Source organism: Dermacentor albipictus, chromosome 8, assembly GCF_038994185.2.
Source record: "Dermacentor albipictus isolate Rhodes 1998 colony chromosome 8, USDA_Dalb.pri_finalv2, whole genome shotgun sequence".
Lineage (NCBI taxonomy): Eukaryota > Metazoa > Arthropoda > Arachnida > Ixodida > Ixodidae > Dermacentor > Dermacentor albipictus.
In genome coordinates, this window is record NC_091828.1 from 97669506 (window position 1) to 97683051 (window position 13546).

General features: G+C 49.9%; 2 protein-coding genes across 4 annotated transcripts in view; both read left to right on the forward strand.

Moving 5' to 3' along the window:
• Positions 1-13546, forward strand: part of LOC135912931 (uncharacterized) — a 94941-nt gene that overhangs the window by 14945 nt on the left and 66450 nt on the right. The window lies entirely within an intron of this gene.
• LOC135912934 (uncharacterized) overlaps positions 1-13546 on the forward strand; it is a 39338-nt gene that overhangs the window by 9264 nt on the left and 16528 nt on the right. For both annotated transcript variants that reach the window (XM_065445552.2, XM_065445551.2), the window contains exons 5-6: positions 4674-4780; positions 5876-6020. In XM_065445552.2, coding sequence (XP_065301624.1) covers positions 4674-4780; positions 5876-6020 — 252 coding nt within the window. The remainder of the gene's footprint in view (positions 1-4673; positions 4781-5875; positions 6021-13546) is intronic.

The window sequence follows — 13546 nt, forward strand, 5'->3', positions numbered from 1 at the left end:
TACTCGCTTGTTATGACCGAAGCAGGAGGAAGTGCCGTGTCAAGGGGCAAGGTCGGTTCGCGACCGTAGAGTAGATAAAAGGGAGAAAATCTGGCGGTGTCGTGCCGGGAAGAATTGTAAGCAAATGTGACGTAAGGAAGGGCAATGTCCCAGTCGTGGTGGTCCTTGGAAACACACTTGGACAGCATATCGGTAAGAGTACGATTTAACCGCTCTGTCAGGCCATTGGTTTGAGGATAGTATGAGGTAGTCAGCTTGCGTTGAGTGGAGCAGGAACGCACAATGTCGGCGATAACTTTCGAGAGGAAGTTACGACCACGGTCAGTGAGCAGCTGTCGCGGGGCGCCATGCACTAAGATAATGTCACGCAAGAGAAAGTCCGCGAAGTCAGTGGCGCAACTGGTAGGGAGAGCCCGCGTGATAGCGTATCGGGTGGCGTAATCAGTTGCGACGGCTACCCATTTGTTCCCAGAGGATGACGTGGGAAAGGGACCGAGGAGGTCTAATCCAACACGAAAGAATGGTTCCACAGGGACGGTGATCGGCTGGAGATGACCGCCAGGTAGCATCTGAGGTGTTTTCCGACACTGGCAGGTATCACCGGCAGCAACATAGCGTCGGACGGAGCGAGCGAGACCAGGCCAATAGAAGCGGCGGCGGACGCGGTCGTACGTGCGGGTTACCCCAAGATGTCCTGCAGTGGGTGCGTCATGCATCTCAAAGAGCACAGTCTGTCGTAGCTGTTTTGGAACGACAAGAAGAAGATCAGAGCCGTCAGGGAGGAAGTTCCTTCGGTACAGAATGCCGCCCTGGAGTACATATCGGCGAACGGATGCGTCGGTAGGTGTAGAGCGCTGAAGCTCGATAAGTGCTCGCAGCGATAGGTGTCGGTACTGCTCATCGGCGATGTTAGCGGAGGCAGACACAGAGAAAATGCCGTTGGCGGTACTACTGTCGGCGTCGTCAGGCTCATCTACCGGGAAATGAGACAGGCAGTCAGCGTCCTTGTGTAGTCGGCCAGATTTGTAGGTGACAGTATATGAATATTCTTGGAGGCGTAAGGCCCAGCAACCAAGTATTCCTGTAGGATCTTTCAATGAGCGTAACCAGCAGAGCGCGTGATGGTCTGTGACAACGGAAAAGGGTCGGCCATATAAGTATGGGCGGAACCTCGCAACCGCCCAAACTAGGGCCAGACACTCACGCTCAGTGATGAAATAGTAGGAGCCTGCTGGCGTAAGCGATAACACGGTCGTGGCCACGCTGGCGTTGTGCCAGTACTGCGCCAATTTCGTGACCGCTGGCATCAGTACGGACTATCGGTAGGCGCAGAAGGATCGAAATGGGTCAGAACGTGAGGCGTTGTGAGAAGGTCGATTAGAAGCGAGAATGCAGAGGCCTCGTTATCGCTCCACTGGAAAGGGGCGTCTTTTTTCAAAAACTCGGTTAGTGGTTGTGCTATGGCTGCGAAAATTTTCACGAAACGGTGGAAGTAGGAACAAAGGCCGATGAAGCTGCGCACATCCTTGACACACTTCGGAACAGCGAAATGCGTAACAGCATGGATCTTGCCTGGGTCCGGTTGCACTCCGTTCGCGTCAACGAGATGCCCAAGGACGGTAATCTGGCGACGGCCGAATTGGCACTTCGATGCGTTCAGTTGCAGACCGGCGCGACGAAAAACGACTAGGACTGCCGAGAGGCAGTCGAGGTGCGTAGCGAACGTTGGGGAGAATACTATAACGTCGTCCAAGTAGCACAGGCATGTGGACCATTTGAAACCGTGAAGAAGGGAGTCCATCATGCGTTCAAAAGTGGCAGGAGCGTTACATAGACTGAACGGCATCACTTTGAATTTATAAAGACCGTCCGGAGTTACAAAAGCAGTCTTCTCGTGGTCGAGATCGTCCACGGCAATCTGCCAGTAGCCGGAGCGGAGGTCAATCGAGGAGAAGTAGCGAGCACCATGGAGACAGTCAAGGGCGTCATCGATCCGAGGTAGGGGATACACGTCCTTTTTCGTAACCCTGTTAAGTTGCCGATATTCCACGCAAAAGCGCCATGACCCATTCTTCCTTTTTACCAGTACAACAGGTGACGCCCATGGACTACATGACGGTTCTATGATGTTCTTGGCAAGCATTTTGCGAACTTATGCGTGAATAACTTGACGCTCAGCCGGTTACACTCGATACGGGCGGCAATGAATAGGAGGGACATCGCCGGTATTAATGCGATGTTTAACAGTTGTAGTTTGGGCCAAAGGACGATCGTTAAAGTAAAAAATATCGTTGTAGGAAAACAGAACGCGGTAGAGCTCTCGAGCGTGCTCGGACGGAATGTCGGGCGCAATCATTTTCTGTAAGTCGGCGATGGTACAAGTTGTCGACTGCGATGATAGAGGAGGATCGGCTGAATTGTCGTCTACCTCAATAGTGCTATTGAGTGATCCTCGAATGAGCAAAGCTGGGCCAGAGACATCCCGCGTGGCAGCACTTGTGTCGTCAAGCCAAAATTGACCACTCGCAGGCAGAGGCAATTCACTGTAATAGATAAAACGGTATGAGATACCGTGATGCCGTGTGTAAGGAGGACGTCTTGCATAGGAGCCGCGATATAGTGACCGTCGGGCACTGGTGGGGATAACACTAGGTCAACGTAAGTCAGTGCCGAAGGTGGCAAGCAAAGTCGACGGAATTTAGGCGACTGGGGTGTGGTTCAGCGGGATCCAGAACAGGCAGGTCAAGGCGGAGAGCACTGGGGGAACAATCGGTGAGAGCAGAATGTGCGGAGAGGAAGTCTAAGCTGAGGATGATGTCGTGGGGACAGTGGGCGATGACTGTGAGTAGCACAATTGTGGAGCGATCGGCGAAGGAGACACGGGCGGCACACATACCAATTACGGGGGCTGTTCCGCCATCGGCGACACGGACAACATGCGTCGTGGCGGGCGTGATTATTTTTTTCAGGCGGGTACGAAGGTCAGCGCTCATTACCGACAAATGCGCCCCAGTGTCTATAAGACCACATACAGGAACACCGTCGACTTGCACGTCAAGAAGGTTCATATTAGTGGGCAACGTCAGTAGAGGATTAGGCGGCGTAGGGAGCAATGCAGCGTCACCTCGAGGCGCTGCATCATCTAGTTTTCCGGCTGGGAGCGGCGTCCGAAGGGAGTCGGCGAATAGGAACGACGGGGCTGGGGAGAGCGAGATAGTCGTCGCTCGGGCGAAGGTGAACGAGAATAGGGGCGGTTCGGCGCAGGAGAGTCAGTGGCGGCATTATCGGAGCGTGCGGCATAGGGACGAGAAGGGTCACCTGAGGGGCGAGAGTAGGTAGTATAAGCAGACCGGGTCGTGGAAGTCCAGCGACTTCGACAGTGCCGAGAAATGTGCCCGACGCGATGGCAGTGAAAACAAGTGGGCTTGTCGTCAGCAGTGCGCCATTCAGATGGGTTGCGGAAGCGTGGTGGGTAAGAAGATGCGGGATGGGACGGAATTGAAGAAGCCGGATCGGTATCAGGGCGATGGGCCGAGCAGATGGTGTGAAGGCCCATGTTTTCGAACTCCTGGTGGATAACTGCCTGGATCAGGGAAACCGTGACTGCAGGTGCGTTGGTGGGGCTGGAGTCGAAGGCAGCCGGATAGGCGGCCTCAATCTCACGCCGGACGATTTTGGTAATATCGCCAGTGTTGTTGGGACGAGGAGCGTCGGCACAGGAAGACGTCGCTGGGGTGTTGGGCAAACGGGCAAACTGCTGGTCGATACCTCGGCTTTTAGCGTGTTCCAGGCGGCGGCACTCTTTTATAACAGCATCCACCATCGCGACTTTGTTGAATACGAGCAAGTTGAAGGCGTCATCGGCAATGCCTTTGAGGATGTGGGATACCTTGTCTCACTCAGTCATGTGTGCATCAGCTTTGCGGCAGAGAGCCAAGACGTCCCGAATGTACGTGACATAGGGCTCTGTTGACGTCTGCACACGGCCGGAAAGCGCCTTCTGCGTGGCAAGTTTGTGACCGTAGTGGTTGCCGAACAAGTCTCGGAGCTTTTGCTTGAGCGAATCCAAACTGCTGAGCTAATCTTCGCGCGTCCGAAACCAAACTCGAGGTGTGCCACCGAGGTAAAAGACTACGTTGGCGAGCATGATAGTAGGGTCCCACCGGTTATTGCGGGTGACGTGTTCGTACAGGCTGATCCAGTCCTCGACGTCTTCTCCATCTTTGCCCGAGAATACGCCAGGATCACGAGGAGCAGGGAGAGTGATGTAGGTCGTCGAAGTGGCAGCAGGTGTCGGAGGCGGCTGAGTCAAGTTCTCATCGCTGGGAGCCATGAAGCTAGGCTCGACGTACCGTCCACTGCGAAGCTCCGTGACGAGGTACAGGGAACGTTCACCTCCACCAGATATGTTACGTAAGAAGATGCAGATGAAAAGCTATATACAAGTATATTTACAGCGTATTACGCTGCACTTGGCCAAGAGGCAACAGCCCGCGCTAGCCCCCAATCGTCGTCGTCATCTTCTTACTGCTCGCCTCTTCGTCATTGGTAAATATTTCAAGGTATTCAGGAACTTGCTCTCACATGATGATCTGCTCGTTGAATGCTTACCTGGAGTTTTGCGCAGATGTGCTAAACTTTCATTCGTTTTTTTTTGCTTCGTTTCACCTCAGGAGATGGAAGAATACGCAGTGGCAAAGATTGTCCAGTGGCCCCGCACGTTTTTGGGAATCTACCCGAGGCAGGGGCCAGTCTGCGCCGCAGTTTCGGATTATATCAAGTAAGGGTGGCTGCCATCTTGTACGCGACTATGGATACGCGGGCCGGAAGCGTAATGACAAGATTTTTCGAGCACTCGAATGTTGTCACTCACTGCACTTGGCTTCTTATCGAACTCAACATAAAATGCCCGGAAAGTGGAGGCGCACTTTCCGGCTGCACAACTCCAGCGCGTCCCTATGCGATTGTGTGAGTTATGAGGCTTCTTCTGCCTCATGTGCTATAAACTTAGACGAACGTATCGTTCGTCGCAGTTGACGCTAGTTTACCTGCATGCATTTCCAGTAAAGTATAAGGAAGCAGAAGTTTTTACATATACTGGATGGTTTTCTTAGACCATAAAAACCTTACAAAAGAATTCGGGAAAAAAGGAAAAGGCAGGACCAAATGATGTTCGACATTTTTTTACAAGTCTCTAGTCCGTGATAAAGGCCCGGAAACCAGGTCGCTTACATGTGTATTCGACACCGCTTAATGCATGCGGTCAAGCAATGCAACAGTGTTTTCAAAGTGCATCTCGTACAAGTTTGTTGTGTGTGTGTGTGCTTGTTTGTTGTGTCATTGTCCTAAACAAAAAGTGAACGTCCCTTCCAAAGCTCAATTTTCGAGTCATAAACTAAGAAATGTATTGCGACAACGAGCTCTGTCTCTACTAAATGTATCACGCATGTAGACTTTCCAAGTTTTTTATACATTTTATAGAAACGACAGAGATCTGGTACTCTACGATTCTATTGAATATCTCTGTGCAAATTTGTTTAGAAGGCTTATTAGTATACTTACCGTAACAAGCATCTGGCCTGCCACTTTCTCTCTTTTTCTATTTCTTTACGAATGTGTCTGCTGAGTTCACGATAGAATCCAACTAATAAATTTATGAATCGCAACAGCCCACCCAATATATTGTTGTCAGCGACTTCCCTTATACACATCCTATTAGCTTGACAAATTTACAGAAAAAAAGTTTTGCGAAAAGGCGCTGCGCTTTGCGACCAGTCTACTGATAGGATACAATAGCAGATATAGGCTGTCTATCCATATACATATCCGCAACACCCGCCCCCCTCTCCCCCCCTTCCTCTCTTCCGCTTCGCAGGAGGATCTTCACTCCGACTGGTGTTGTTGTCTTGGGGCACATGTCTTACAGCGATAACACCAGATCCGATTGCGTCATCATGCCGCCGGTGAACTTTGTCGACCCACGCGCTCAGAAACCCGGCATCGGCTATGGTCACAGCATGGTAAGCCGCGCACCAAGCAGCGGGACACGTGGTGTTTTCGTATGTTAGCTTCACATTCAATCAATCAATCAAATTTATTGTTACATAAAAATAATATACAGATAGAAGTATACAGAAGGAGGTCCCATAGTCAAAACTGAATTGGGACCTCCTTTTCATGGTTAACATAAAAGTTCGTTTAGTACGCAACAACAGCTCAATTGGTACAATTCCAGTAATAAGAAATAATGACATACAAATCTAAGTAGATGAAGTAATTAATAGACAATATAACGACAGCAAGCAATATTGCGAAACTAGAGAAAACGAAAGTAAAAAGGAAGAAAGAGAAAAAAATTGAAGAAAATAGAAATTAATTACATGTTGGAGTACATAACAATGGCAGGTCTAAAAGCAAGATCCGATTATACGATGCATAGTGTCACTTACATTTCATATAACAGAACATTTTTCAGTTCAAGATAAAATCGATGGGGTTTCAGGAGTTTTATTATAAATGGTAATGTATTCCATGATGATATGGCTGCAAAGTCACTGATAGCACTGTTTTATTGTACGATTGGGAAAGATAGCTGATGTAACGTTGAAGCGCTTGTTTTTGCGCCTGTGTATTTCGCGCCTGTTTTTTGCGCTTGTGTGAAGCGCTTGTTTGAAGAATTTTTGAGTGCCATTCCCCATTTTTGTATTTATATTGTTTCGTGAACTTACTTGTGTACCACGCTGCTAAGATCGTGTTTAAGATCGCAGTATTTATAAATAGATAGATAAATAAATAAATAAATAAATAAATAAATAAATAAATAAATAAATAAAAGTCAATTGTCTGTTTCCCGTAATTAGTGCGCACTTTGGGCAGAATGAAGTTATTATGCAGCGCAAAACGAGTTGAGTTAGTGTTTGTTAGAGATGATATAGGAATTAGCGATAATGATATTTTGTCATTTATTATTTTGAAAAGAAGAGTGGCAAGGCTGTATTTGACAAGAGCTTCAACGTCTAGAATTTTATTTGCTTGTAGTAACTGTTTAGCACTGGCGGTATGTGGATTCGACCTGATTATTCTGATTGCCTGGTTTTGGATGGTTTGTATCGGTCTTAGGTGAGTAGTGTACGTGTTACCCCAGGAGGTTATGCAGTAGTTAATGTGGGAGTGTACAAACGCGAAATAGAGTGAGAGCAACACAGGTCGTGAAAAAAATGGACGCGCCCTGAAGAGAATGCGTATTCCATGTGATAACTTCTTTTTAATATGCGTTATATGGCGATGAAATTTTAGGTTACAGTCAATAATAACACCTAAGTACGTGCATTCTTCACTTGCTTGTAATAAATGGTCACCAATGGAAATGGGCGGAATGCATAGTGATGATTTATTCAGGGATGAGAATAAAATAAGTTTACCTTTAGTAGGATTAATGGTAAGTCTATTCATTTTGCACCATTCTAACAAGTTATAAAGATCACTATTAAGCTTGGTTATTACCGTTGACAGACATTCTCCAGAATTAGTAGTTGTATCATCGGCATATAGTATACATTTAGAAGATGTGAGGCAGTTAGCTAGATCATTATTATAAAGTAAAGAGAGTAACGGGCCCAATATGGATCCTTGTGGTACACCTAACTTAATCATTTTAGGTTTAGAATGAGCGTCGGACACACTAACAACCTGGTATCTGTCTCGTAAGTAGCTGCGCAATAGTAGTAAAGGAGGACCTGTGATACCAATTGAATCTAGTTTAGGATAAAGAATTTCATGGTCAATGTTGTCAAATGCCTTTGAAAAGTCTACAAACAAGGATGCTGCGAATTTACCATTGTCAATGGCTTTCTTTATTTGATCAGTAAGAGATGCAAGTGCTAGGTCAGTAGAGTAACCGGATCTAAATCCAAATTGGTCAGGTGAAAGAATATTAAATATAGTTATGTATTGACACATGTATGACAAAGAATATTGACACGTGTACTTATCTTTATCGGGCGACCACGTTTCGCCGCTTAACAAGTGTTATCGCACAGCGCAGGACGCGCCTGCATGTATTCGAAGTTTCTGGAAAGTTATCGATGCTTCTATTCGCTGTATGTTGTCACCGAACCTTATGTTATGTGATTTCATCGTCTGCCGCGAATGGTGTAAACTTTTCTTATTCATTAAAATGAATAAGAAAGTGATTACTATTTTGAAGGAAGTAATTTAACTCGCTCGTTGTGTAATATGACGACATGATGGAAGATAAGAGGTTAAGGAAGGCACAAACTTTAAGCCGATTAGTTAATGACCATTAGGCCTGAATCATCAGCAATGCGGTACACTCTGGTTTTCTCGGCTTTTCCAATCTTGATTTGGCAGTTGCTGATCCAGAGAAATTGCCATTTGTATTGTTTCTTCAAAGCAAGCGCCTTTGAAAAGAGCGCTTTATTTCGTGCTGTCAAGTGCTCATTGACGTAGACCGCACTGTCAACAGAAGCTTTCACCCCGATGACACTTAGGTGAAGCTTAGCCTTATGTGCCTTGCTGGCAAATTCATCCTTTTGCGGGAACAGAATCTAGCCACGATGTTTTTCTTGTCTTGTACTTTTGTAGGGACCCGATGAGCGACATCGATGTCAGCAGCCATTGCCGGGAACCCAATTTTAGAGCCAATGGTTTGCATGACTGCGATGCAGTCCTCCCCTTGGGTGCAGGGGACGCCCCTTACCTCAACATTGTTCTTCTAGAGTATTGTTCCATCTCAGCCACCCTTTCAGACAGTGCTTTGTTCGCTGAGATGAGCTTGTTGTTGTCAGCTCTAAGCTTGAGTTTTTCGTCGCGCATTTTTTCAACGATGTTATTTGACACCGATACTTGCTTCCAGGCTTTCAACCTGCTTTTCGAGTTCAACAGCATCAAGCCCAGTGGACTGGAACGTTAACAGAAATTTACCGAGAATGTCGTCAGCGAATTGGGTGCATTCAGTTTCCAGTTTAGTCTGAATTGCTTCAATCCTCTTGGCAAGCTCTGAATTTGTCGGCATTTTGTTTTCGCAACAAAGCACGAACCAAACAGCTTCACACATAAGAGCACAAAAGGAAAAAAAGTAACTGTGGCAGCAGTGACAGCGAACAGGTCACACACAAAAATTAGGCAAGATTTAACGCAACTAACCTGCACATTCAGAGAAAAATACGTGAGGCAGTGCTTGCTGCGCCGTCGCTGCCACCAGTGAAACCTCGGTGACGGTGCTGCTTCTTATGAGCGGTGTTCAACGAAGCCGACAAGCCCTGTTGGGCTTGCAGGAAGCTGTCGTCCACGGATCCGAGTGCTTGATTTCCACGTGCGGTGCGAAGGTTGATAGGAAGCTGGCCAAGATAACTGCACATTCAGAGAAAAATACGTGAGGCAGTGCTTGCTGCGCCGTCGCTGCCACCAGTGAAGCCTCGGTGATGGTCGTGCTTCTTATGAGCGGTGTTCAACGAAGCCGACAAGCCCTGTTGGGCTTGCAGGAAGCTGTCGTCCACGGATCCGAGTGCTTGATTTCCACGTGCGGTGCGAAGGTTGATAGGAAGCTGGCCAAGATAACTGCACATTCAGAGAAAAATACGTGAGGCAGTGCTTGCTGCGCCGTCGCTGCCACCAGTGAAACCTCGGTGACGGTGCTGCTTCTTATGAGCGGTGTTCAACGAAGCCGACAAGCCCTGTTGGGCTTGCAGGAAGCTGTCGTCCACGGATCCGAGTGCTTGATTTCCACGTGCGGTGCGAAGGTTGATAGGAAGCTGGCCAAGATAACTGCACATTCAGAGAAAAATACGTGAGGCAGTGCTTGCTGCGCCGTCGCTGCCACCAGTGAAGCCTCGGTGATGGTCGTGCTTCTTATGAGCGGTGTTCAACGAAGCCGACAAGCCCTGTTGGGCTTGCAGGAAGCTGTCGTCCACGGATCCGAGTGCTTGATTTCCACGTGCGGTGCGAAGGTTGATAGGAAGCTGGCCAAGATAACTGCACATTCAGAGAAAAATACGTGAGGCAGTGCTTGCTGCGCCGTCGCTGCCACCAGTGAAACCTCGGTGACGGTCGTGCTTCTTATGAGCGGTGTTCAACGAAGCCGACAAGCCCTGTTGGGCTTGCAGGAAGCTGTCGTCCACGGATCCGAGTGCTTGATTTCCACGTGCGGTGCGAAGGTTGATAGGAAGCTGGCCAAGATAACTGCACATTCAGAGAAAAATACGTGAGGCAGTGCTTGCTGCGCCGTCGCTGCCACCAGTGAAGCCTCGGTGATGGTCGTGCTTCTTATGAGCGGTGTTCAACGAAGCCGACAAGCCCTGTTGGGCTTGCAGGAAGCTGTCGTCCACGGATCCGAGTGCTTGATTTCCACGTGCGGTGCGAAGGTTGATAGGAAGCTGGCCAAGATAACTGCACATTCAGAGAAAAATACGTGAGGCAGTGCTTGCTGCGCCGTCGCTGCCACCAGTGAAACCTCGGTGACGGTGCTGCTTCTTATGAGCGGTGTTCAACGAAGCCGACAAGCCCTGTTGGGCTTGCAGGAAGCTGTCGTCCACGGATCCGAGTGCTTGATTTCCACGTGCGGTGCGAAGGTTGATAGGAAGCTGGCCAAGATAACTGCACATTCAGAGAAAAATACGTGAGGCAGTGCTTGCTGCGCCGTCGCTGCCACCAGTGAAGCCTCGGTGACGGTGCTGCTTCTTATGAGCGGTGTTCAACGAAGCCGACAAGCCCTGTTGGGCTTGCAGGAAGCTGTCGTCCACGGATCCGAGTGCTTGATTTCCACGTGCGGTGCGAAGGTTGATAGGAAGCTGGCCAAGATAACTGCACATTCAGAGAAAAATACGTGAGGCAGTGCTTGCTGCGCCGTCGCTGCCACCAGTGAAACCTCGGTGACGGTGCTGCTTCTTATGAGCGGTGTTCAACGAAGCCGACAAGCCCTGTTGGGCTTGCAGGAAGCTGTCGTCCACGGATCCGAGTGCTTGATTTCCACGTGCGGTGCGAAGGTTGATAGGAAGCTGGCCAAGATAACTGCACATTCAGAGAAAAATACGTGAGGCAGTGCTTGCTGCGCCGTCGCTGCCACCAGTGAAACCTCGGTGACGGTGCTGCTTCTTATGAGCGGTGTTCAACGAAGCCGACAAGACCTGTTGGGCTTGCAGGAAGCTGTCGTCCACGGATCCGAGTGCTTGATTTCCACGTGCGGTGCGAAGGTTGATAGGAAGCTGGCCAAGATAACTGCACATTCAGAGAAAAATACGTGAGGCAGTGCTTGCTGCGCCGTCGCTGCCACCAGTGAAGCCTCGGTGATGGTCGTGCTTCTTATGAGCGGTGTTCAACGAAGCCGACAAGCCCTGTTGGGCTTGCAGGAAGCTGTCGTCCACGGATCCGAGTGCTTGATTTCCACGTGCGGTGCGAAGGTTGATAGGAAGCTGGCCAAGATAACTGCACATTCAGAGAAAAATACGTGAGGCAGTGCTTGCTGCGCCGTCGCTGCCACCAGTGAAACCTCGGTGACGGTGCTGCTTCTTATGAGCGGTGTTCAACGAAGCCGACAAGCCCTGTTGGGCTTGCAGGAAGCTGTCGTCCACGGATCCGAGTGCTTGATTTCCACGTGCGGTGCGAAGGTTGATAGGAAGCTGGCCAAGATAACTGCACATTCAGAGAAAAATACGTGAGGCAGTGCTTGCTGCGCCGTCGCTGCCACCAGTGAAACCTCGGTGACGGTGCTGCTTCTTATGAGCGGTGTTCAACGAAGCCGACAAGCCCTGTTGGGCTTGCAGGAAGCTGTCGTCCACGGATCCGAGTGCTTGATTTCCACGTGCGGTGCGAAGGTTGATAGGAAGCTGGCCAAGATAACTGCACATTCAGAGAAAAATACGTGAGGCAGTGCTTGCTGCGCCGTCGCTGCCACCAGTGAAACCTCGGTGACGGTGCTGCTTCTTATGAGCGGTGTTCAACGAAGCCGACAAGCCCTGTTGGGCTTGCAGGAAGCTGTCGTCCACGGATCCGAGTGCTTGATTTCCACGTGCGGTGCGAAGGTTGATAGGAAGCTGGCCAAGATAACTGCACATTCAGAGAAAAATACGTGAGGCAGTGCTTGCTGCGCCGTCGCTGCCACCAGTGAAGCCTCGGTGACGGTGCTGCTTCTTATGAGCGGTGTTCAACGAAGCCGACAAGCCCTGTTGGGCTTGCAGGAAGCTGTCGTCCACGGATCCGAGTGCTTGATTTCCACGTGCGGTGCGAAGGTTGATAGGAAGCTGGCCAAGATAACTGCACATTCAGAGAAAAATACGTGAGGCAGTGCTTGCTGCGCCGTCGCTGCCACCAGTGAAACCTCGGTGACGGTGCTGCTTCTTATGAGCGGTGTTCAACGAAGCCGACAAGCCCTGTTGGGCTTGCAGGAAGCTGTCGTCCACGGATCCGAGTGCTTGATTTCCACGTGCGGTGCGAAGGTTGATAGGAAGCTGGCCAAGATAACTGCACATTCAGAGAAAAATACGTGAGGCAGTGCTTGCTGCGCCGTCGCTGCCACCAGTGAAACCTCGGTGACGGTGCTGCTTCTTATGAGCGGTGTTCAACGAAGCCGACAAGACCTGTTGGGCTTGCAGGAAGCTGTCGTCCACGGATCCGAGTGCTTGATTTCCACGTGCGGTGCGAAGGTTGATAGGAAGCTGGCCAAGATAACTGCACATTCAGAGAAAAATACGTGAGGCAGTGCTTGCTGCGCCGTCGCTGCCACCAGTGAAGCCTCGGTGATGGTCGTGCTTCTTATGAGCGGTGTTCAACGAAGCCGACAAGCCCTGTTGGGCTTGCAGGAAGCTGTCGTCCACGGATCCGAGTGCTTGATTTCCACGTGCGGTGCGAAGGTTGATAGGAAGCTGGCCAAGATAACTGCACATTCAGAGAAAAATACGTGAGGCAGTGCTTGCTGCGCCGTCGCTGCCACCAGTGAAACCTCGGTGACGGTGCTGCTTCTTATGAGCGGTGTTCAACGAAGCCGACAAGCCCTGTTGGGCTTGCAGGAAGCTGTCGTCCACGGATCCGAGTGCTTGATTTCCACGTGCGGTGCGAAGGTTGATAGGAAGCTGGCCAAGATAACTGCACATTCAGAGAAAAATACGTGAGGCAGTGCTTGCTGCGCCGTCGCTGCCACCAGTGAAGCCTCGGTGATGGTCGTGCTTCTTATGAGCGGTGTTCAACGAAGCCGACAAGCCCTGTTGGGCTTGCAGGAAGCTGTCGTCCACGGATCCGAGTGCTTGATTTCCACGTGCGGTGCGAAGGTTGATAGGAAGCTGGCCAAGATAACTGCACATTCAGAGAAAAATACGTGAGGCAGTGCTTGCTGCGCCGTCGCTGCCACCAGTGAAGCCTCGGTGATGGTCGTGCTTCTTATGAGCGGTGTTCAACGAAGCCGACAAGACCTGTTGGGCTTGCAGGAAGCTGTCGTCCACGGATCCGAGTGCTTGATTTCCACGTGCGGTGCGAAGGTTGATAGGAAGCTGGCCAAGATAACTGCACATTCAGAGAAAAATACGTGAGGCAGTGC